Source organism: Hyalella azteca, unplaced genomic scaffold (genome assembly GCF_000764305.2).
Source record: "Hyalella azteca isolate HAZT.00-mixed unplaced genomic scaffold, Hazt_2.0.2 contig16209, whole genome shotgun sequence".
In the NCBI taxonomy this organism is placed as follows: domain Eukaryota; kingdom Metazoa; phylum Arthropoda; class Malacostraca; order Amphipoda; family Hyalellidae; genus Hyalella; species Hyalella azteca.
This window is the reverse complement of record NW_025946036.1, coordinates 15,659-39,287: the sequence shown is the minus strand read 5'-3', so window position 1 is coordinate 39,287 and position 23,629 is coordinate 15,659. Positions and strand designations below refer to the sequence as shown.

General features: G+C 39.2%; 1 protein-coding gene across 1 annotated transcript; it reads left to right on the top strand.

Moving 5' to 3' along the window:
- Window positions 1-2,826: 2,826 nt before the first annotated feature.
- Window positions 2,827-20,549, top strand: LOC108680344 (integrin alpha-PS2-like; the record flags this gene model as incomplete). The annotated part of the gene is made up of 4 exons (XM_018169147.2): window positions 2,827-3,390; window positions 12,888-13,015; window positions 19,232-19,309; window positions 20,449-20,549. Coding segments are annotated over exons 1-4 (498 nt in total), but the record flags the coding sequence as incomplete, so codon positions are not given.
- Window positions 20,550-23,629: the final 3,080 nt, after the last annotated feature.

Here is a 23,629-nt window from a genome sequence, read left to right as displayed (position 1 = left end):
ACTTACAGGAGAATATTAGACGTATGCGGCATAAGTTTTGCTGTCGGTTAGCCAAAGTTTATACCCAAGAAAAGCAATGCCTTCACTGCCTGTAGCTACCGCGGATGAGAGTAATTTGACCTAACCAAGGGAAAACTCATAACCTAACGCTTTCTGAACTTGCTTTTTTGACCTCTGGGTCATTTTATTTTCCACCATGGATTGTTAAAAAAAGTAGTATAATTGTTTCCCTGACAGATATTTCGTAAAAACTTGCTGGCTGAAAGCAGCTATAGGCTTACAACGGGCAGCTACTGGCCGCTGCTCCCTATTGACCCCTGAAGCAGGCAGTATACACGAGGTCACTAGCTTGTGCCCTGTGGTAATTAGTCACGAATATTACTGACCCTAGTTTAAAAATGAAAACGAAGCAACGCAAAATTTTGCGTCGATTCTTACCACGGAGTCTGGCTATTAATTAGATACGTTATAAATTTCCTGCACATCCGTTCAAAACTGAGGGACTTGTGAGCTGTTGCGTATGAATTTTTTTTTGTTGTAATCGAAAAAGAAGTGACGTAGAAATCCATAATAATTCCTCGCATGAGTTTAATCATCACTATCTAGGAGGGCTATAGATGCCTTATTTAACTATAGTTATACTGATACCTACAATTTTGTACATTCCCAGAAAATTTTGCATAATTCGGGGTAATTCTTAAAACTGTTATTAGAAGCTACAATTGCTTTTTAGCTTCTGAAATATCAAATACCGCGATTATCCCTATAAAGTATAAATGATCAATTTAAAAATCACATTGTGCCGACCACTGAAGAAAAGTTTACGGGAAATAACTTTTCGTTTCATTTAAGGTATAATTAACTGCTGGAAACGGAATGTTTTGGAAAATTGTTACATGGTGTTATGGGTTTCTATTCATTTATACCGAACTACATCGATAGAGAACAATTGAATATTTATCGGATTTGAACGTATGCTCCCTTGAAGCACGCTGCTACATATTTGCAATTAGTTTTAAACTCCAACTCTGATCTTCCCTGTCTGTTGCTTCTTTTGCCATGCTGAATAATGTTAAACAATCGAATGAATGTTTTGGGAGGAAATCTCAATGATAAACGCAGAAACATTTTCTAATCAATCAAGTAAGAAGCGATGCTGGAACGATTATCCCGAATGTGGACGACAATTACAGTGAGAGAATGAATTCACTATGATTATTAAATTTAAATTTATCATATTTTTATTCCATCGAGGCTACCGGGTAATGTTAGCCGCGTTGAAGTAAACCTTATTTAGATATGTCGTCTTCTACCATGAGGCCTGACTTTAACGTGCATTTATTAAGTGGGTTTTTGTTTCAAAGTGGAATGGAAGTTTTCAACTATTTGGCAGACATCCTTACTCCCACATCGTATCTCTGTGAGAAAGCTCCTCAGCAGTGGAAATTTTGAATCCAAAATACAGGTTCCAGCTGGACACGATTTTAAGTGACAGTTTCAGTGCAGCAGCCAATTAAGTGTTGGGAAGTTGCGCAGTGCTAAACAGTTGGGAAGTTGCGCAGTGATAATTTCTGTTTTGAATTTTTTCAAGAAGATTGCTGATGAATCGCTTTTATTTCTTGTTTATTGAATTTATAGCTATCTGCTTGTTTTCTTCTCAATTGATGGAAGCGCATCAAGATTATATTTTCGCTTCAGTAACTTTATATTTTTGATGTTTTAGATATTGAATCATTTTGACCTAATGGGATTTTCTGTTTTGGTATCATAAACAATCACAGCCTCCCCGATGATATCGAACGAACGCGTTCAAGAACAGACTAGATAAAACTATGGAAAAATATAAGTTCAGATTTGAAATGCCTAGCACCATATCGAACCCGGTGTAAGTCGAGTAGCTATTTCAAACTTTCGTCAGTCGTGAAAAGATCCGGTCAAATGACACGGTTTTAGATCTTCTGTGAACAAGGCACGAAAAGGAAAAGAATCGGTGACAGGCCACATCAAGCATACACTGCAGCGCCGAGATCACTATGTTATGTTATGTTATAAAATCTAAATTTATTTGCGAGGGACAAAAAAGTTTTGGAAGCACTGCTGTACATCGTGCTCTTCATGCCGAGATCTAAATTCAACTTCAAATATCGTGTACAAAGTTTTTCAATCTCAAATAATTATTTAAAAGGGAGGATTGTCCGAGATGAATTAATTTACCAGTCTGATGCTGAAAGAATTTATAAATTTCAATGGATATGAAGTGAAGCGTTTTAAATTAAATGTATATTAATTTAACGTAAAAATATATTCTATTCGCACCATGCAGAAGTAAGCCGACAAAATTGGGGTAAAAATTCCCTTTTTTAGTAATTTTGTAAAATATAAGAAACTTGCGGTTAAGCTAAATACCATTTTCACAGCCTTGCTTAGTTGATGTTGATTTTTCAATTAATTACACCTTCTAATATGTTTCTATATTTTCTACCATGAATGTTTGGAAGAACTTTGTTTCTTTGCAGGCGTTTCAAAATCGGACGATGCCTTCTTAGTTTACTTTAGGACGTGGTTTATGTTTCTCATTCTCTGCGATCGGTATGAATGCTTGAGAAAGTATGCTCAAACCCGGTAATTTAAAGTTCAGTTACTGGATTACATTCCTAAATATCTAGCGACAACTTTACGAGGAGTAATTTTTAAAACCAGTTTTGATGACAGACATCGATGTTACTGGCCTTCTTCTACCAAATTTGTGTCAGCCTGACAGCCTCCCTCTGCTAGAACATAGAAGCCTCAACTGCCAGCCTAATCATTTGGCAGTATGGAGTTTGGCGCAGTAGAGTGAGGGTGTGCGCGCGCGTGACCTCGATGCTGAATAACTGGTGATCGCGTAGTGTAGGTAGTCTTGACGAAAGACTTCTGCTACTAGAGTACTTGAAGTTGAAATGGTTCCAGTATGAAGTGGAATTTCCAAGCGATCTTTTTATCATCTTCTTTTGGATCTAAAGTCAAAAAAATTCATTTGTGTTGTGTGTCATGCTATAAAGCTAGCAGTTAATAATCACGTGGGTTCACGAACGTCTCGCAAATTTCTGGACGTAATAGAACTGAATCTCGAGACGAGACGGACTCAAGACCTGCTCTTCGGATCTGCTTAGTGTACTTGCGTCGCGTAAAATTAAAATAGCTGACCCATACTTCATTTATGATGGGAATTCTCACGGTCCAGGATCCCAAGGGATGCATGCAATTTCTTTTAGTGGCGTTATCTTGTATATGGCAATGTGCTGCCTTCAACGTTGATCTGCCTTCAAGAATTCGACACACGAGCGACCAGCCCGAGTCAATGTTCGGTTTCGCAGTCGCGCTGCACAGCGATAGCAACGGAGTCAAACGGTGAGCCGAGTTGAAATAGGTACTCTGGAGTAGAAATTATACGCCAGATTTTTTTAGTAGTAAACCTCTCCCTAACTTAACATATATCTCTTCCTGCCAGTACAATGAAAATTTCCATAAGAGAAATATCAGCACAAGTAAAAAATTATAAAATTACGTGTAGGTATCATGCTGTGGCCGGCCGAGAAAATCTCTAGTGCGCTGGAGCAAATGTTGGAAAACTGCTATTAATTTTTCATTATTTTTCGCTCTCAGTCTTCCTGCCCATCATTGAGAGTAAATCAAACTACAAAAACTCCATCTGCACTTTTACCAATAAATTAACACTTGGTTGAAAATGACAAGACTTGGGCAGCTGGTTTGGATTGATAGCAGTGCGACATCCCAACCAATCTGAAAAAATATCTCCCAACCAATATAGAAAAAATATCTTGCAAAATGCTGCGCTGGCTTACTACAGTCCTGGCACTTTGCCACATATTCTACCTATTCTAACGAGTATATTGAACTTGCTTAATTTTTGGCGCTACTCTTCATCATGAACTAATTCAGTCAGATCGAGTAGTTATGACTTTGACCATGTATGATCCAGGTAGCTCGACGCACAGCGTTCAAACTCTGCCTCTGTATGTGTACAGATTCAATTTATGCCTCAATGAAATTACATTCTCCGTTACCTATTTCACATTTCTCGAAGCCACAACATAGGTAACAACTTATCTATACATTCATTCATTCATCTATATACTTCAAGGTTCCTGTTACGGTCATTTATTTTTACAACTAGCAAACATTTTAGTGGTTCTCCGGCGAGTCTCACTCTCAGAGCGCCGACTTGTGCTGGCGAGACATGCATGCATCAGTGCATCTGGGAGTGGTGTTCTCACGCTATTGTGGTCATCCCGCGCCCTGTTGCTCGTCGTGATCTCCATAATTACGATTGATATTCCGTTCATGTAACGCTGCTACACTCACAGGAAGTCGATTGCTATGATTGGATGACGTCCATTACCATTCATATCATAAGGTTGCAATTAACCTGTATTCCCATGCAGTGTTGTTCATTGCCATGCAAATGAACATGCTTGCGGTAGTTCTTATAAAAGGTTGACTTGAAGCATTGTTAATGATGCTAAGTTTGAACTATGCTACTTACAGTTACAGGACTACAGGAGTTATTCGAACCCAACGTGTACGTAGCTCCATGCTAGCCGTATAAGTAGATCTATGCTACATTGTCCCAAAATGCAATAAAATATTCAAGTGGGGATGATCGTTTTCAGTTGCAATCCATTTATACATTAGGCATTGAATCTTCGTATGACATGACGTAATCCAGGCATCACGTGTCGTTATCTTGACATTGAAAAAAATAAATTAATGCAATCCATGCAATCGGCGTCGTAATCCACGCATCACGTGTCGTAATCCGCACGTCACGTGTTGTAATCTTCGTATCACGTGTCGTTATCCTGGCATCGTAAAATGCAATCTATACATCAGGCGTCGTAATCCACGCATCACATGTCCTAACCTAATCCTCTCATCGCGCCATGCAGTTATCGCATCACACGCCGATATTCTCGCGGCGTAACCCACGAATCGTTCGTCGTAGTCTTCGCATCGCTAGTCGTAATCATCGTTCCCTCGCACTACGCCTCACTATTCACACAACACGCATTCTCGCATTAAACGTCATTATTCTCGAATTAAATTACGTAATTCTTGCATTATATGTCGTAATTCGTAATTCTCGCATTACGCATCTTTATTCTGGCATTATATGTCGTAATTCTCGCATTACGCATCTTTATTCTGGCATTAGGTGTCGCAAATCTTGACATCTCTCGTATTAAGTCCAGCCATCACTCTTAGTAAGCTCTGGCACCAAACGCCGTTAATCCTGCCTTCGCAGGTTGCATGCCTTAAACGCGTTTAACGTCATGGTATGACAGATCGTTTGTTGAGCTATCAGACGTCGCTAGTAATAGCACGCGCATTGCATTTTTTGGTATCACACATTGTATTTACTGGTATCAACCGTCGAAAGTCCAGGTATCATTCGTCGTATTTCCTGGCATCACCCGTCGTTAGCCCTGGCATCGGGCGACGCAAATCCTACAATCACGCATCTCAAGTCTTGGCCTCACGCGTCTCGAGTGTCCATCGTGCGACGTGTCGTTAAGATTTCCCTCCAGGGCAGAGCTGAGCGATGCCGGATGATGTGTTTGTCCTGGACAAGCTCCGTGTTCCTGCCTCGTAAGCGGTCACGGGCCGCACACCCCAAAACACTTTAGGAGCAGCTCTCGTCAGCATTTCACTAATGACGTAGCAAAATAACTTGAATCATCAGCGTGGGATTATTACGACACCGCCATGGAGCGTGCGACTCTTCCTCGTAACCTATTGTTATATCGTCTTTATGACAATTTACGATATGCACAGTTTCTTGACATGCCGTCATTTAAAGCATTGCAGATCATCAGTGAATGAGGCGTCTATAGATGATTACCTGTGTCGGGGACTAGGGTGGAATAAATAGCAAATTTTCTATTGTATCCAATACTATGAATACGTGCAGGATTCCTCAGTTATGTTTCAATGTCAAGTTATGCTAATTTTATTCAGAAGCTGCATCGAACTCAGGCGTTGCCTGCGGATTTGAGATGGACTTGAATCGAGTTTAGTTTTTATGTAGGTAAGCTCCACTACCGTTGAAATGAAACGTAGGTGCTCCGGTTCTCCATCATTTTGTTCTTACAACTGTCTTTAAAATTTACAATCTCCAATCGTTCTTAGACAAAATTCATGGAATGATATTTACGATTTGGGTATTTGATATATACGATTTAGGTATAATGATATTTGGGTATTTCATGTTGAGTGGAGTCGAATTAGTCCTTCATAAAATTTTAAAGATTTATTCATAGTAGATCAGGGATCCAAATGCAAATTCTTCGAACAACTCATAGCTTCCAATCCATGCCCACGCCAGCTTACAGAAATATACCACCCTTATCAGATACGGTTACTGAATGTCAGCTTCCTTGGTGGATGTATCCATGCATGCGTATCGGACGCATGTCTGGCTTCTGATGTTATCCAAAGTCGTTTTCCTGTCGGAGTTTTGGGCAAAAACAAACGCTTCCCTGCCTCATTACCGCGCCTGGAGCCAGCTCGTAATTGCTTCTCAATGATCCCGCTACTGTGCAGCAGACCGGCTTTGGCTAAGCCATACCTGAACATGCCTCGGGTGAGGCTGGGCGGAACTGGCGCTAAAAACGTCAAAAGCAGTCCATCTGATGCCGTGCAATTCGACCGGATAACATATACTGGCTGCTATACTCCGGTATGCCATTGATTTATTCGGACCTAGACGCACCGAAACCTACCGAATAGCAATTGAGTATTGAATTTTTCTAATTTCTTCACAGATTTAAATGATTGGTGATCACTGCATGATGACTTTGACTCATCGAGAAATGTTCACTTGTCGAATGTTTTTCACACGAATGCCGTACGTAATTACGATTCTCAGTCATCACTTGTTTTGTTTTAGTTGCTGGCAAGGAAGTTTCTTTCCCGTGTACCTCAAATTCATGGCGGCTTAATTGCAGCATTAAAACGCTGTGGCCTTTCGATGCGCTACCTCGGTCTGAGAGTATGTCTTATGAGCACCACATCCGCCTCTTAGCTCCTACAGTTCCCTTTATTCTGAGAAATGAGAACTCCGGTAAACAAGAAAGGCTATGAATGCGGCGCTCAACCACATCTTCACTCACGATTGTTTCACTTTGGTGTATCTCGAAATTTTGACTAAGAATTCTATGAAAGATGTTTTTCCTCGTTAGTTGAGTATTGGGCAATTCAAAGTAAATTACAGGATTATAATATGAATTTGCATCGAATCGCTACCCAGTCAAATATGCAGGGCATTCCGTCTTCGATTTATTGGCGATAAATTCGATCACTTGCGTTTCAGGTGATATGTCCCGTTATATTGTGAGCGTAATTTTCCAAAGATTCCTTTAGATTGAAAATTGTAAATTAAACAGACGAGTAAAATTCTTCGAGAAAAATAAATGACGCTTCTAACGATAATTTTTATCATCGATCATGTTTAAATCGGGAGCAGATTGATTAATTAAACACAATTTAATAATTATATTTTAAATGAAACCTAATTCCAATATGTATCACATGTTGAAGCATAGACAGAAATAATTCTCTGAAAGAAATATCGATGTTTGGTTAAATCTAAAAGATTTTTTTCCAAATTAGATGTTAATCGTCGCTGCTTTATCGACGCAAAACCAGCCTTATTTCTTGTGGTTCCATACTTATTGCCCTTATATATAAGTATTGACCACTGCGCCGCAACCTGGACGTTTTACGGTACAATAAACTTTGTGCATTTTTTTCTGCAATCTACTGTAGTTAGGAGCTCATTAAAGTCAACCCTCTACTTAGTTTATTGCAGGGTTATTTTTTTCCTTGCCTCGCAGGTCACGCTGAAAGTATCACCTTTGACTTGCTGAGTAACCTTTCATTATGCCGACCGTCGTGATCCACAATATGTTTCTCTACCAACCTCTTGTATACTTAAAACCTTGTTTTTATTTTCCTTTGTTATAGTAGAAATACATCATATGTCGCTGGTCGTGATGGAAACATTTTATGAACATGTTTCATTTATGATGATTTTAGAATAACAACGTTGCACTGATCGACTTGATCCCTGCCATTTTTGGATCACTTTAACGCCATGGCTTCTTAACACCTTGACTAGACTAGCGACGGAAGACGCGTGCTAGCGGCGACGGAAATGGAGGGGAGGGATTGAAGCGAGTGAGACGTGGAGGGAAGTGACGATGCTTGAGGGGAGGCAGAAGTGGAGGGAAGTGACGATGCTTCAAGCGAGTGAGACGTGGAGGGAAGTGACGATGCTTCAGGGGAGGCAGACGTGGAGGGAAGTGACGATGCTTCAGGGGAGGCAGACGTGGAGGGAAGTGACTATGCTTCAGGGGAGGCAGACGTGGAGGGAAGTGACGATGCTTCAGGGGAGGGAGACGATTTTGCGTGCATTTGTAGCTCAACGGATGATCGGCGCCCTGAATTTTAAATGAACGTGCGCTTCCTTTGAGTTCAATCTAGTCTTCAGTAGACTTCGAATTGAAATTTATAAATTATTGTTGGCTGCTAAAATGCAATCGTTCTCAGCTATAAGGTTACCTTAATTGCAGTTTGGATTATTTCTATGTTAGGCCGTAAAATATGTTGAAAATTGATATCTCACTGATTTATTTGAGTGCGAACGGTTATCATGTAATAGGATCAGTATTATTTCAGCTGGAGTCAAGATCTTTTTCTCCTTAGAGTTTGTTTGTATAGGCCGACAAATTTGGTCCAAGAAAAATTCTCTAGTTATTCATTCGTCTTTGCCTCAAACATTGAAATTCGTTTGTAATTGTTCAATGTTAAATCTGCAATCAGAGTAAGATTTGATAGCTACTGACGTCCTTAGTTTTCAATTATATTTCCTCCAATAAATTTAATAAGTAGGCTTTTCAATTGAAAAAGATCGGAAGCAACTGGCAATGCCTGATCGATGCAAGACTTGAGCGTTTCGTTGACGTGAACGCATGCAGACAGCGTGACAGGTTAGAGGTCAGAGCGCTGAGCCAGACGTGTCGTCGCATTACGTACGTGCTACGGTCAAGCTACACCGCCGTGCCGATTCTACCGACGAAACTGCGTCCGCTGATGACGATGAAGAAAAAAAATTAATCAAGAGGGCTTTGACTTAAACGACTGTGAAGCCGATTGCGCTCAGGTTATTGATATTTGTTTTTTTAAGTACGCGCTCGACTAAGATGCCCCGAGGTAACACGTACCTTGAATTCGTTTGTGTGGCACCACCCAAGGTCATGCTCAAGCCGCCCTCTCGACGCCTATCATGCACGAGTAATCACAGTTGATAACTTTCTCGCGTGGAGTTTTGTAAAATAAATTGGCCTTTTCCTGAATCGTAGTTTAGCCGTTCTGAGAACTAAAACGGTTTCATACATTTGCAGGAAACCCTGCGGCTGCCTCTAAAAGCGTTCTAAAATCGTTACGGCTGTTCCAAAGAGAACTACACGACATTTCAATGCTCGTTTAATTGTTTTTGTTATTGGTGTTGCTCGTTTTATGGTTGTTTTCAAGGACGTGTTACTGTGCAAAGAGTATTGCACGGTAGTCTGTGTGTTGTATTCGTTCTGAAGAGCCAGTTCTGAGTAAGGTGTTACGACTCTCCTAATAGAGGAGCGTTTCACGGTCATAGAGACGAGCATGTTACTGTGATGAGGAGCGTAAAACTACTATTATGAGAAGCGCACATAGACCATCATGAGGGGCGTGTTCTGACTGTTTACACTTCACATTAGCGTATTATGTTAGTTTAGCAGATCGTTGCCTGCCGTAAGACGCTTCGCTTTGTTTTCATCAAGAACTGATGAAAACAAGAACTTGATGAAAACAAATTTTCTAAGCATATTGAAGGTCAAGTTAATAAAGCCAATCAACGACTTGGACTGATCAGACGCTCTTTCGAGTTCCTAGATTTAGAAACTTCCCTTGTGAATCAAGTCACGAAAAGTTCAAGAATCGGCAACAGGCCATGGGCCTATATGTCTTCAACGCCGACACTTCTATTCTATTCTATTCTATTCTTAACAGCCTTGTGTGGCTGGCACGCTGTGCTGCCCATCATTTGTATCTCCGCAAACCGCAAGGCTTCATGAAGTGCGGATGCCTCTTCGTGATTGTTCATTTGCAGCCTTTTAAACGCATCGCTTAGCGCGTCCTGTTGAGGCGGAGGATCCTGTGTGCTTCTTGATTTCTTTGGTTATCTTGGCCGAGCTTACTTCTGTCAGTAGTGACTACCTGTGTGAATGTTGCGATGATCGTAAAATTATGATTTACGCCGAGTAGGATGCCGCGTAAAAATTTTGTACTGTATTATTTTGAACAAACTTTTGCTCGTCCGATTTTAAATTGGGGTTTTCAGATTTATCGGAATATCCCGTTTAGACCTAGGAAGACATTGTGGCTTTGTCATTTAACATTTAAGACAAAAGCTTTGGCCACTTGTCTTCTTTAATATTTCACGTTCATGTTTTTCGAACGATTCACTGCACTGCTGAATATTGTAGTCTTTGTCAAAAAGCACAATCGTGCACTGCAACCTACAGCCGCTGACATGACGAGCGCCTCTGGTTGTTGACGGCGTCACTGACACTAATAACCTAACTGACACTAATAACCAACTCAGATGTTTGTGATTTGTGAAGGGCTCGTTAGTGCAGGCTGTCATCTCTCTAATGGTTATTGATGGCTGCTGCGGTTTCTGGCCGCTGATGTGTGGATTGTTGTTTTTCTTCGGTGCTGGTCCATCTCGAGAACAGTCTATCTGAGCTAAAAAATAGTTGGAACTTTATCTGTAAAAACATCTGTGCCATTAACTCCGATCCTGAACAATATTTGTCGTACCTATGAAATTTTGCGAAATCTATCGTTCACAGTTCCATTTTTCTGTCAGCCTATCCTAATTTGCAGTTAATACATTGTCAAATCGATGAACGGGAAGGTCTAGTCTTCCCTGATGACGCAAATACTTCAGCCGGCCAAGCCCTTGCCTTGCTTGTCTTGCACCGAAGTTCAATTAGCCAATTAATTGTCCACTGCTCTAGCATATCCACGTAAATTGAGATGCTCTTATTCAAGCTCAGTTGTTAACTAGCTTTTAAGTTAAGCTGTGGGAAGGTCTTACCGCAACTATCATTGTTCTATGGAAAGATCGTTGTTAGTTCACAACACTCGGCTTACGAACAAGAAAATATTTTTTGCTTCTTCTGTTATCGAAACAAAGCATGAATACACTGGTGTATTATGAAAGTGAATGAGCCTGTTATTATCACGTAAAGAATGTGTTGACTGTTAGCCTCATTTGAGAGGCCTAATTGTATGCGCTGGTCACGCTAGAGACGATATTCTATACCAAAGAAAGCACAGTTTATCTGCGACCGACCTGAAAGCCGCATCAGCTTGCGAGCTTAACGCGGTTCATGTATATAGGCCTGTTATTTTAGCGTTCCTGAGTGCTGATATCCATCTTTAGCCTTACCGTGATAGTGCGGGTGGTTTTGTGGCACCCTTTTGTGTATACAATGCCCTTTTTCTGTACTATATTATGGGTTTGGATAAGGAAATTTTTTAAGTCAAGTAAATTTTTACGAGCAGTGTAGTACTTCATTTGGGTTCTCCACATCAGTTTTGGCACATCCATAGGGGAGACAGATGACGCACTCCCACATAATACTTCATTAGAGCAGCAGCAATCAGCATGTACAAATAAGATATCGATCAGAAGGAGACTTCCGACGAAGATGGGAGCGTAAAGTCAACAACCCTTAATACCTAAAATAACTCGTCCCTAGTAAGTTCCGGTCCGCAATACAGTTACTACCGTAATGTCGGGATACCCGCTATTTTGTCATAACTAATTCCTCGCAAACAGCAACTGAAAATAGAACAGCGGTTCTTTGTTTTGGCAGAAATTCGTTGTGAAAACAAGGCATGAATATTCATTTGTTCGGACATTGATGAGTTGCCGTAGTTTCTCGCATGGTGCGGCTTTTTTTAACTCAAGTTCATACAAATGATCCGCAAAAGCTCTGAGTTTGTTTTGAAATTCAAATGGGATATTTGGTTCTATGCAGTTCGCAACTGCACATTTGTTACATTAACGCCGTTTAAAAGAATAACTACACTTCCTATTGCAGGCATACTCCCGTGGTCATTCGTTTTTCCTTACTTTATTAAATGGTAGCTGCAAGTTTTCTTGAAATTATTGAAGAAATTTGCATCGTTGTCAAATATTTTCCCGACTTATGCGGTCAATATTGGCATGCAAGGGATATTTCCGAGCATCCTACAATAAATCCACCAAGTAGCGAGTGTATATATGGTCTATGCTTCTTTCTTAGGTTTTATCCTACTTCTTGGTTACGGCGGTGAGCTGATAATGTTCATACCACTGCCCTCAAGATGGCTATGTTTGCCCTCCAGAGAACTGCAGTTTTTTATAATAACTGTTGCTTTCCCGGACGCAAATGAAAAATTTCAGGAGTTTTTTTTCAAGCTTTTAATTTGATATTTTAGCAATTTGAAAACGATTGTTGGTTTTGAAACAAGCTAAAATATATAATTGGATGAGTGTTTTATATCAACTCAATAATTAGCCTCATTACAAGGTGTTGTGGCCTTAATTGATCAGAATACCCGGTGAAAATTTACAGTCGCGGCAGCTTCTTATTTGGATTACCAGAGCTGGGGCGACTCTAAATTTTGTTAAGGTACAAACCATGTTTTCTGCCTTTTTCTAATAGAATAGAATCTGTTTTGTATTTTGAATTATGGCAAGATTAATATTAATTTATTGTTGTTATTTCCTTCAGTTTGCTTGTGGGAGCACCGAGCTACGATACATCCTTCAACCAAACAGGGGTGCACAGGGGCGGTGCTGTACTCAAGTGCTCAACTGAGCGACAGGATTCCTGTGAATACGTGCCCTTCGATATTCATGGTAAGTGTTCTGCTGTGTCTCCTCACATGCATGTATGCGAGTTTTTCTTATATATATGGATTAAAGACTTATGGTGTCCTAAACATGTATCGAGGATACTATAGGTGTCAAAAGCACCTCTCAGGCTGATCTCTGTTAAGGTTCTGTATGGGAGTACCGTGCTGTCGTTTATTCTATTTAGGATTATAGTCTATTCAGGATTATAGGATCTGTTTCGTCTGCACTTAGCAGCGGCGAACTTTCGATTGGTCCTCAACAGACCGACGAAAATTGAGGATCTATCATTTCAAATTCACGGTAAGTCGATTTCCCGCTGTGCATGCACATTGCACAAGTATTAGATAGTAAATAAATTATATTAGTGATTTCTTTTCCTGAATATCCTATAAATATTGATGCGCCTCTTAGACTGACGTAGGTAAAGGATCCCTTTTTTTATTCTACGAAGAAGTACTCGTTAGCATTTTTAACATTATTAAAGCTCTGACGTGTTGAATGGGATATTCATAACTATAACGATTTTTATTGCACAGTTGTTTGTATTTCTTACTATACTGTTTCTTATTGGCGCGGCTGCAATGTTATGCATTAGTCATAATCATCGCAAAAAACGTAATCGGCATTTTTATAGGGCAGAGGTCAATTCCAAGCCTTTTTTTGTGCCAGCTTGAGAAACGTTCCTGTGGATGACTGGAAACTAAATCCTCTCTTGATCAGTCGGGGTCCCGTTATAAAAGTAATTTGTGGGCGCTGAGTTTTTAAAAAAATTATCTTGAGAAGAAACGTTTCATATCATAGACCCCCGAACTGTTGACTAAGTTTGTCGACCTGTTGCAAGATGTGCCAAAAGGAGCTTAGAATTAATTGATGAGCTTCTCTTATTACATTGAAGTCCGAAAATATATTCATGACTTACCACTTGTTGCATTTGCTCTGTCGTTTTGCAGCATAATTTGTTCACGTTGAGCGTACAACTAAACTATACAGTGTACTGTACATACCGGTAGTAGTTATGGGACGCAGGGTTGGATTCGTTGTTAACGTTTCTTTTGTGTATGGTAGTTTGATGACGCAGAATTACGTTTTTTATAGACTGTTCGGTTGAGTGTAATTATTAATGGATATGAGTTTAGATTCGTTATAGATGGTTTGCTTGATTATAAGAGCTATGATACGCTGGGTTAGGTTCGTTACGGGAGGTTCGGTTGAGTATAAGAGCTAAGGATGCAGGGTTAGATCCTTTATAGAAGGTCCAGGATAGTAAGGTTGTTGAAGGATGTAGTACGGCCTGCAGCTGTGTTTGTTGACCCGAGGGCCACAAGCGGTTTACGAGAGCTCGCGTGGCTCCGTTTGTTTGCTCATCAGATTCATACAGGCTAAGCAGGCGGCCATAAATTCGCTGTAGCCCAATGTGGTTTCGTTGAGATCGAGCCCAGTTTTATTGTTATGTGAGTACAATTCGGGCACGTTAGGTTGGCTTGATGGTCTCGGGAACAGACTGTAAATATTGCGAGTATGGAAGGTTTGCATGATAGGACTCCTCCACTCCCTCCTGTGTTCGTGGTAAGTTGGGTTATTAGTTTCAGCTTTTGTACTTGTGCACTTTCCCCACACGAATCATACAGTTAAACTATGCGACTGATTATGATGATTTATGATAGTAGTATCTTCCCTAAGTATCGAAAGGCTCTTTCGTATTTTTGATCGGTTTTAGAGTGTGTGATTATATTCCGACGACATAGGTATCTGTCTCTTATACACATCTCTGAATGTCAGCTTCCTTGGTGGATGTNCCAAACCACGTACGTTAGCGGCACCTTCAAGCTTGACTGGAGACGAAAGTTTTTAATTGGTTGCATTCTATTAACCTTTCATGCACTATCTCGAACTCTGCTATTAATTGTTTGTGTTGGTTGGCATTTAACGTCGCCATCGTTGGATGGTCCTTGCGATAAGCCTTCCTTGGCGCCGTATTGAGCGTCAACCGCCGCGGCCGATAGTTACGCGCCACTGCGCATGCGCAGCTGCGGAGCTCGGCGATGCTGCCTGACCACCGGACAACTGACGTGGGATTAAAAGTTGAATCAAGTGTTGTTTCTTTAAATCAAGGTTGATTAAGCGTTGCATAAGCTTCATTTGTCTGGTGAGGTATGTACGGCCATGCATGCATGGTTTACTGTCCTGGGCCTATACTTTCAAACAAAGTTAAGAAATCGTAAGTTCGTCAGCCAATCATTGACGGCCTTCCAAGCAAAATCCACCAATCATAGACAAGAAAATAGAGCGTAAGTACCGGTACTTACGTTCACTTAGCGAGTTTTGAAAGTATGGCCCCTGGAAAAAAATTTCTGCAGCGGTAATCGCAGTCCTGCTGGTGTTTATTTTGAATGTTTCCAAGAAACTTTTGGGTTCTAATGAAATTTTGACAACCATCTCGATTTCAGATTCTATGAGTATAATTGGTTCTCAAGCTTCGATATGAAGCGAACCATCTGCAATCCGGTCCTAATTTGTAGTAAAATATTAAAAATTGAATGCTATTCGTGTCTGGAGAAGAAATACGTAATTTTTCACTCGAAAACTAATTACCACATTAAAGAAGCGTACTATTGCAGGAACCAATCTCCGTATCCTTCAGTATAGCATTGAGTATCTCCACGGGTCTACACGTCACATAGCTTTATGAGCGCCCTTTTAGGAGCTCTAAAATTACGTGGTCGGATTGCCGATGAAGAAGTTCTTCCGCCCAATCGATCGTAATTATCGCTCATCCATCACCATCTGTGGGTGTCAATTCTTAACTCTAAATTCAACTCATTTTTTGAGGCGCCTGGACGCCATCCGCAACGGACTCTGATGTGACCATTGCATCATTTGGTGCAGTTATTAAGGCTCTGTCGATGAACAGTTTTGGAATTAAGTGAGAATAGTTTGGAATGTGTTACAATGGAAGGTAACACGTATGTCGCCCAGTTCATGATTTCGACATCCCGTCTATTTTCAGTGTACCGGTTACATTTTTCTCTTGTTTGCTTTCATTTTGCTTTCGGCAAAAGTATTCTCGTAATGGATGGTTAGATAGACTCAGAAGTGTCATTGCCTCAATTTGTGTGGGAATCATGAAATCAAGCCAATGCCAGTTTTTACATTAAGATTGTGCGTTATTCTCTACAATATATCGGCTGATCAGTAGACACCTTTAAATGCAATCCTGTACGCGTGGTAAATACTTAACTCGAATTGTCTCCTCAAAAGTTTTAAAAAGCCGGCGCTCTCCGCCTGCTGTCAACATTAATTACACCACCATCTGTCCCAAAAATAATTTACGAGTGGTTACTTGTCAAGAAATTACTTTTGTAAATATCGTGCGTATTTGGTTGACAATGATTTATCGTACGAAAATAATAAGCGATAATTTTCTTGCCAAAGCCGTTACACACAACCTGAATGCGTGTCCATTATGGGTGCCTTCCAAAAAAACCTTAAAAATACCCTCGTCTTTTATTATATTTTATTTTCTATCGTCGGATCAGTAGTCGGCAAAAATACGCTTTACCAGTGATTATGTACAGGATTTTAAAAAACGAATAATTGCGGGGAAAACAAAAAAAAAAACGGGTAATAATTACTCCTTGTGAATGTCATCGTTGGGACCAATTTAATCTTGACTGCCGTACTAAACATAGCATCTTACGTTGTATTTAAATCTCACTGACGACTTCATTTGTGCCGCTAAGTCCTTACAAGGAGAATCTGGCGCTACCGCATCCTGCAACTGTGCGATGTACAAACCAAAATGGTGGCTATCAATTCACATCAGATGGAAATATTGGCTACTCTTAAACACCCCAGGTTTCTTAGATGTCGCCAATTGAAATTGTTAAGAGTGACGATGAAATTTTATATTAGCTTAACGGCTTCTGTAAATCTCAAGCCTGCAGTTAGTGCAAAAGTATACTGCATAATCCAAGTGGCAGGCTCGTATGATGTCTTGGTATTATCCCGAGTAAATCGTTTTAGTAATGGAATTGTAATTTTCAAATCAAACGTTATTCTAGCGCCTCACATCTTCAACCACTTTCTCCACTTGTATACGACTGCTTTCTGGATCATCGAGAAACTTTCTATTTTCAAAATGTACATCGTATCTGAGTCCCGTAGATATGCGCTGCTTATTTCTCTTAAACCAATTTAAGCACTGACCGAACTGCTTGTATAATGCATATAATGGTTCATTGCCAAATTACATGGATGTTCTTTCGAGCTGCTCGATGACTGAAAATTGTAATTATTATGTGACGGGAATATTTAAGCGTAGTAGATTCCACAGTAAGAAACTACTGAGGTTTCTTAACAACTTCTATTTATTAAATCGTGTTTTTGAGCTTGCAAGTTAATTATCTTGACTCATGTGAAGTATTAAAACATAACCTTCAACAGTACTTCTATTCTAAATTGACATTTAAAGACAGAGTTCACCTGTGCGAGCTCGATCAGTTTTGATTTGTCTGTCAGCTCGGTAATTTGCGAATGACAAACCACCAGTAATTTGGTACGACTTAAGTGTTCATTCTTTTGTTTATAGCTGATTCACGTTGGATATGTATATTCTTACCATATTGATTTTATTGGTTAATTTCTTTACTGTATTGTTTTCCAGAAATGTTTCTTGTATTAATTTTCAGAAACCGATATGTAAGCTTCACAAAACTGTGTGTTTCTTACTGCCGATTTAAAAAAATTGCATTAAGGTTCTTCACATGAAACATATATTCCCTGAACAATTTGGAGGACCGTTCAGATTGAAACTAATCAAACACTGATACGGCCGCCGTGTGTAGGTATATTCAGTCATCTGCCATCTGTAGCTGAAACACGTCGAGTTGCTCTGAAGTTTTGCATCACTTATTTAATTATATGCTGCAGTTCTCGGTTATTAGGGTAATAAAGACAGAAATATTTATAACGCCGTAACAATAGTGTCGTAAACCTATTATAGCAAGTCAGTGTACAAGGTTCCAAGTCTTTTGTTTATCTCAGACATGTAATTATTTAGACAATCGTAAGTATTCAGAGTTTAAGGCTAATACATTGCATGTGCTACCGTAAATAGAACTGGTAAGTAGTTCCTTTGTTTGTTTAATAAAAACTTGTACGTTTGTGCGCTTCTAACGAGCCCTTTGGATAAAAAAATTCCAACGTGTCATTCGTTTGCTATTACATTATTTTTGTTCTTCCTATTAATGACCTATTATATTAACATTTACGTCTTTTTAAATATATGAAAATTGAGCCAATGCATTTTCACGCTGACTAATTACAAAGTTTATACATCTAATGTTCCTACTTCCCATAAATTACCGTATTTATAGTTACTTCAATTCCAGTTTTCATCGAATATTTCCAATTTTCATCCTTATAATACTTTGTGACGTTGAACAATATATATAACATCAGTTGATTGCATTCATAATGCATATTTATCCAAAAGTTCATAGCAATGAGTATAGAGCTTTTTTGTGTTGCTTCACTAAACCTTATAGACGCGATCAACTTGCCCACTAGGAATAGACCTGTCGTCACCACCATGCATTCTCGACCATTTCAGTGTTTATGTTATCTCTTTTACATCTATTTCTTTCATTTAGGAAGTTAATATCATATTATGATATGCATACATTGTTATATTTTATCGATATTTTAAATTCTTCATGACATTTATTTACGATTTTTTGTCATTTCTTGTTGAATGAAGCAATTCTAGAGGATATTTTAGCACTAAAATTGTTTTCAATGCTTCAGCCATTAATTCACCTCTTTTCTTTTCGTCTGCACAATTTATTTGCAAAGATCTGAAATTATTGCCAATTGTAACAATCAAATATCGAGGTGCAAAACACAACATTGGCTGGAAGAATCTCCCAATATTCCTATCAAAATGATATATTTGTGAGTGTGACCAATGTTTTGCATTCTGTTCAGTAAATGTTTTTCTCACAAACCTCTCGCACGGTCAGACTATTGGATAAGTCGATATTTAACAGCTTCCCCTTATCACCTTCCCTGTCACGTAATAGCTTCATGCACAATTAATATATTTCATTCGCATTCTAATTAGCTTTGCTCTAATTCTCCAAATAATGTGAACTGGCTTCGTGTCGCCTCCTAACCCGTGTTGTAACTAACGCTTTCCCGTGTTTCGTTATTAATGCGCAGGCAACCAGCTCTTCGAGAATGTGGTCAACCTCACAGACGTGAAGTATGGCTTTGATGTGTCCAGTTCTTCTTCTAATGGTAAGCTATTGACGACTTGTGTTGTGTTGGTAGAATGCCTGATCACGCGAGAATATACTCTCGGAGCTCGTCTCAGCAATACCTGTTGATTTCTGTCTCATGTCGCTGCATTAAGGTCGTTATCTGTTTTATAGTTCTCGTTATTGCGATTGCAGCTAATATTTTTATTGTTGATATTATAACACTTTTTTCACTCTTTTGAAAGCTTTTGAATTTTGACCGTAATAGGTCTCGCGTGTTCATTGTTGATGAATCAAAATAAGAATTTAGTTTCCTGCAAACCATTGCATGGTTAACCGTAACTGAGAAGTCATTACTAAGTCACCGAAGGGACAGCGCGGTGCCCACCATTGAATATTTCATTATTGCAGAACTGTAATCCTAGTCATCCATTGTCATTAATGTCAGTGATAGTCAGTCAGAACTTACGTTTCTTTATAATGAATATGTATTACAGTAATACCTTGACTTACGAACGCCTCCACTTGCGTACTTTTCCTGATCCGGGGCCATACTTTCAAAACTCGCAAGTGAACGTAAATACTTACGATCTATTTTCTTGTCTATGATTGGTGGATTTTGCTTGAAAGGCCGTCAATGATTGGCTGATGAACTTACGATCTCTTAACTTTTTTTGAAAGTATAGTGAACGTAAGTACTTACGCTTTATTTTCTTGTCTATGATTGGTGGATTTTGCTTGAAAGGCCGTCAATGATTGGCTGATGAACTTACGATCTCTTAACTTTTTTTGAAAGTATGGCCCCTGAACCGGGGGTTCGAGATTTTTTGCCTCCACTTACGAACGTTTCCCTGTTTTTGCGAACCAAATTTCAGAAACTATTAGGTGCTTACGAAACGGTTCGGTGCTTAATATATTTAGCTGTGTTAATGCACATTAACTACGAATATTTATTTTACAAACGAACTCAGGTCCCACTGTGGGTTTTGTGATGCAGGTAATGTGGAGGTAATGAATAACTTGACTCAGGGATGTGGCATACCGTGTGCATGTATCGCTGTTGATGAAAAGAGATTATTATGATTAGAAGCAAATTCATAAATTGTAAAAATGCTTAATTTAGAATTTATTTTCTGTTTCTCTTATTCCTATAACAAATATCACCGTGTTTTTGTGCAGGCAATAACAGGCATCCTATAGGCGAGGTGTTGGATGAGAAGAGTCGGCAGTGGTTCGGCGCAACGCTGTTCAGCACAAAAACGCGAGGCGGCACAGTTGTGGTGAGTACAAATGTGTTCTCATCTAATAGGAATAGAAAATTATTTATTATTTGATAGATTAGTTGACTAACGTACAGCTTGATCAGCACATTTATTTGATGTTCAGGCTTGACGTTCTGGCTTGACTTTGTGCGTGATTTCTGAATAATTTTAGCACGCTAAACGTTTAGCAACTGCCATCGTGCTTTAAAAAGCGATGCCTAGCATTGTGCTTCTCAAGTTCCATTCCGTAATCTGTACCGCTTGAATATGAGTTCGAGCATATCTTGTTGAAATTGTTTGGTATGTGCGATTTTATAATGTTTTTATTTGCTTGCATTTCTTCCCGTTCTCAATTGATGGGATTAAATTTGATTATTTATCTTCTATTGAGGACTAATTCGATCCTCTGGAAAAAAATCATCTTTTACAATTATTTGTTTGATATTTTCATCTAAAACTTTGTCTTTATGTTCCTGTTGAACTACCAAAACTTTCTTTCACACGATTAGGATGGATTCATCGCACTTTCTATCCTGTAAGTTATCCATTAGGACGCGTCGTACGTTGAAGGATCGCGCTAGGCTCGCCCCCCGCGGTGGGTACGCAGAAATCTCTGTATCAAAGGTGCCCCCGCCGGCTCGCTGCTGCTAAATGAGCTTCCATTGCGAGATTTGCGAGCCCTTGAGGCCACCATCTCGGAAATACATCACACTTCAGCCCAAATTAAGATGCTGGCTTTAACAACTATGTTGAAGAAAGGCAATCGTGTTTAATTGGGCTGCTAGTACAATTTAAGAGCAATCGTTTTTTAGTTGATGGCAATGTTATGTGGAAAACAACTGAATCACAATCAGCATATGCCTTTGATTATTTTTTTTTACTCCTGACGATAGGATCCAAAAAACACGTCCCGACCAGCAATAAAAATGGAGAATACACAATATCATTGTTAACCCGTGACGAGAGTGAGAAGATACGAAACGTCTGACAAAATTAAATATTAACAAATTCCCGCAATTTCCATTTCTTTACGTAATAACGATAAATAACGAGACATTCCTGGTAATCCTGAGTATGAAATTTCAATAATAATTTTTTTCAAACTTATGAACAACTTTCCGACAGTTTTCAAAATTTCAAGGATTATAGTATTTAAAATGATTTCGCTAATGTCTTGCAAATGATTTGAAGGGCCATAGAAGGCCCGACCAATGCTACTCATAAACAAGGCGTCCGCGACTCTATATAGCTGACGCCAGTGCGAAATGATGATCGAGGAACGCAGTCTGCACTCATACAGTCAGCGTCAGGCGCGATTATTTGAAGTGCACAGAATATGATGCATTATGTGAGAATTGTTTAACAAGAAGATTATTCTGATTATTCTGTCAGCCATGCATTATCAAGTCTGCACATTGATGAAACTGCCAAATGGTGTTATTAAACCGTGATAATCAAATGTTAACTTGTTAACCGTGATAATCAAGCTTCAACCTGTTAACCGGTGATTCAAGCTTTAACCGGTGATTTACCATGATAATCAAGCGTTAACTTGTTAAACATATGGGTATATCTGTCTTGCATCTTTTCATAATTGCCGGAAATACATTTTAATTTGTATTTGAAAATTATTGTTCACATCTAAAACTTTATTCCGCCTAATTTTTTTTCTCTTTCTCCTTACCTTTTTCCTGCATAATTTCTCGTCTCGCCTCCTTTCTGTTTTTTTTAGAGAAAACGATTGCGAGACGCAAAGGTTTAAGTACAATGAATCAATTTGCAATCGGAGTTTGCTCGTTTGAACTGAGTTGCATCTGCCGGCTATGTGATTATAGTGTTGTGATTAAAGCTAGCATATGAGAACGCAATGCTTAATATTATGCGGAATGTCCCATGAACAATGATAAACTTATCATTTCTATTATACCAAAAAAATTTGTTGCTGCTGTAGAGCTGGTGTCACGATTGGAACAGCACTTGGCGTTAGCGATGTACTGCACGGTTCAGGGCTGGTGTTGATTTTCGTGTTTTTGCGGTCGCGAAACTAAACCACAACTGGGCTGACGCCCGCTCGTTACGCTTCGGCTGGGGATGGCTTGACGCCAGAGCGTTCACCACTAGCGTCCCCACCCCGTACAAGGATGGGAGTCAGCAAAATCCCCCTGGTGAAAAGGGGACTGGACGGTGGTAAAAGTACGTGTGCGAATTTTCCGGAACCAAAGCCATCAGCACTCGACGGTCCTGAGACCACAACAATGCGATGCTGTGCGGACAGACGAGGGTGTTTTGATCTGTGCGGAATCGAGGAATAAATAATTCATTGACCTTTGAAGTTATTTTTGAGATCACTATTTCTATCAAATCACTCGATGAATGCTATCATAAATAAAAATAAACATACGAAATAAATGTAGAAGAATAGCAAAAGAGAGTCAACAAATATTTTAATTAAAATAGGATATGACCTTTTAGGATATGACCTTTTATCAGCTAAATTTTAGCTCTGCAAACAAGCGCAAAATGGGATTCCCGTCGCTCTGACAATCTAGCAATTTCAATGCATAGTCGAGTAAGAAACTTTATATCTGATCGATGTCAACTGCTGCATTTACACTTATTGACTTTTCATCATTTTGTTCTGGTTTCCAATTGATCGAGTGCCGGAGGCTGCTCCGCGAGGAGAGTTTCATCGAATTTCTCGGACTCGCTAGCCTTCAACCGAAAATATGATATTTTATTGTGTTTTACACCACACAGTTAAATTATTGATTGATGATTCAAGTAAATGAAGTTGCTTTGAAAATATTTCCAATTACCGTTTTTTAATGCAATTTTTTGGTGTTATAGTTATTGACGTGATTTTCAATAATTATTTTATTTATTTCTCTTCATGATTGTTAATGCTATTTGCCTGAATTTAATATTTTTAGATAACATTTGTTCAATGAGTTTCACCAAAAAATGTTGTTCATTATTGCTATTGTTCACTGCTGAAATTGCTTGATAACAAGTGCGAAATCATTGGTTTAATAGTAAAATAGTATCTTAACTTAAATCTTTCCAGTTTTAAATTTCCACAATTTGAGTCTTTTCAATAT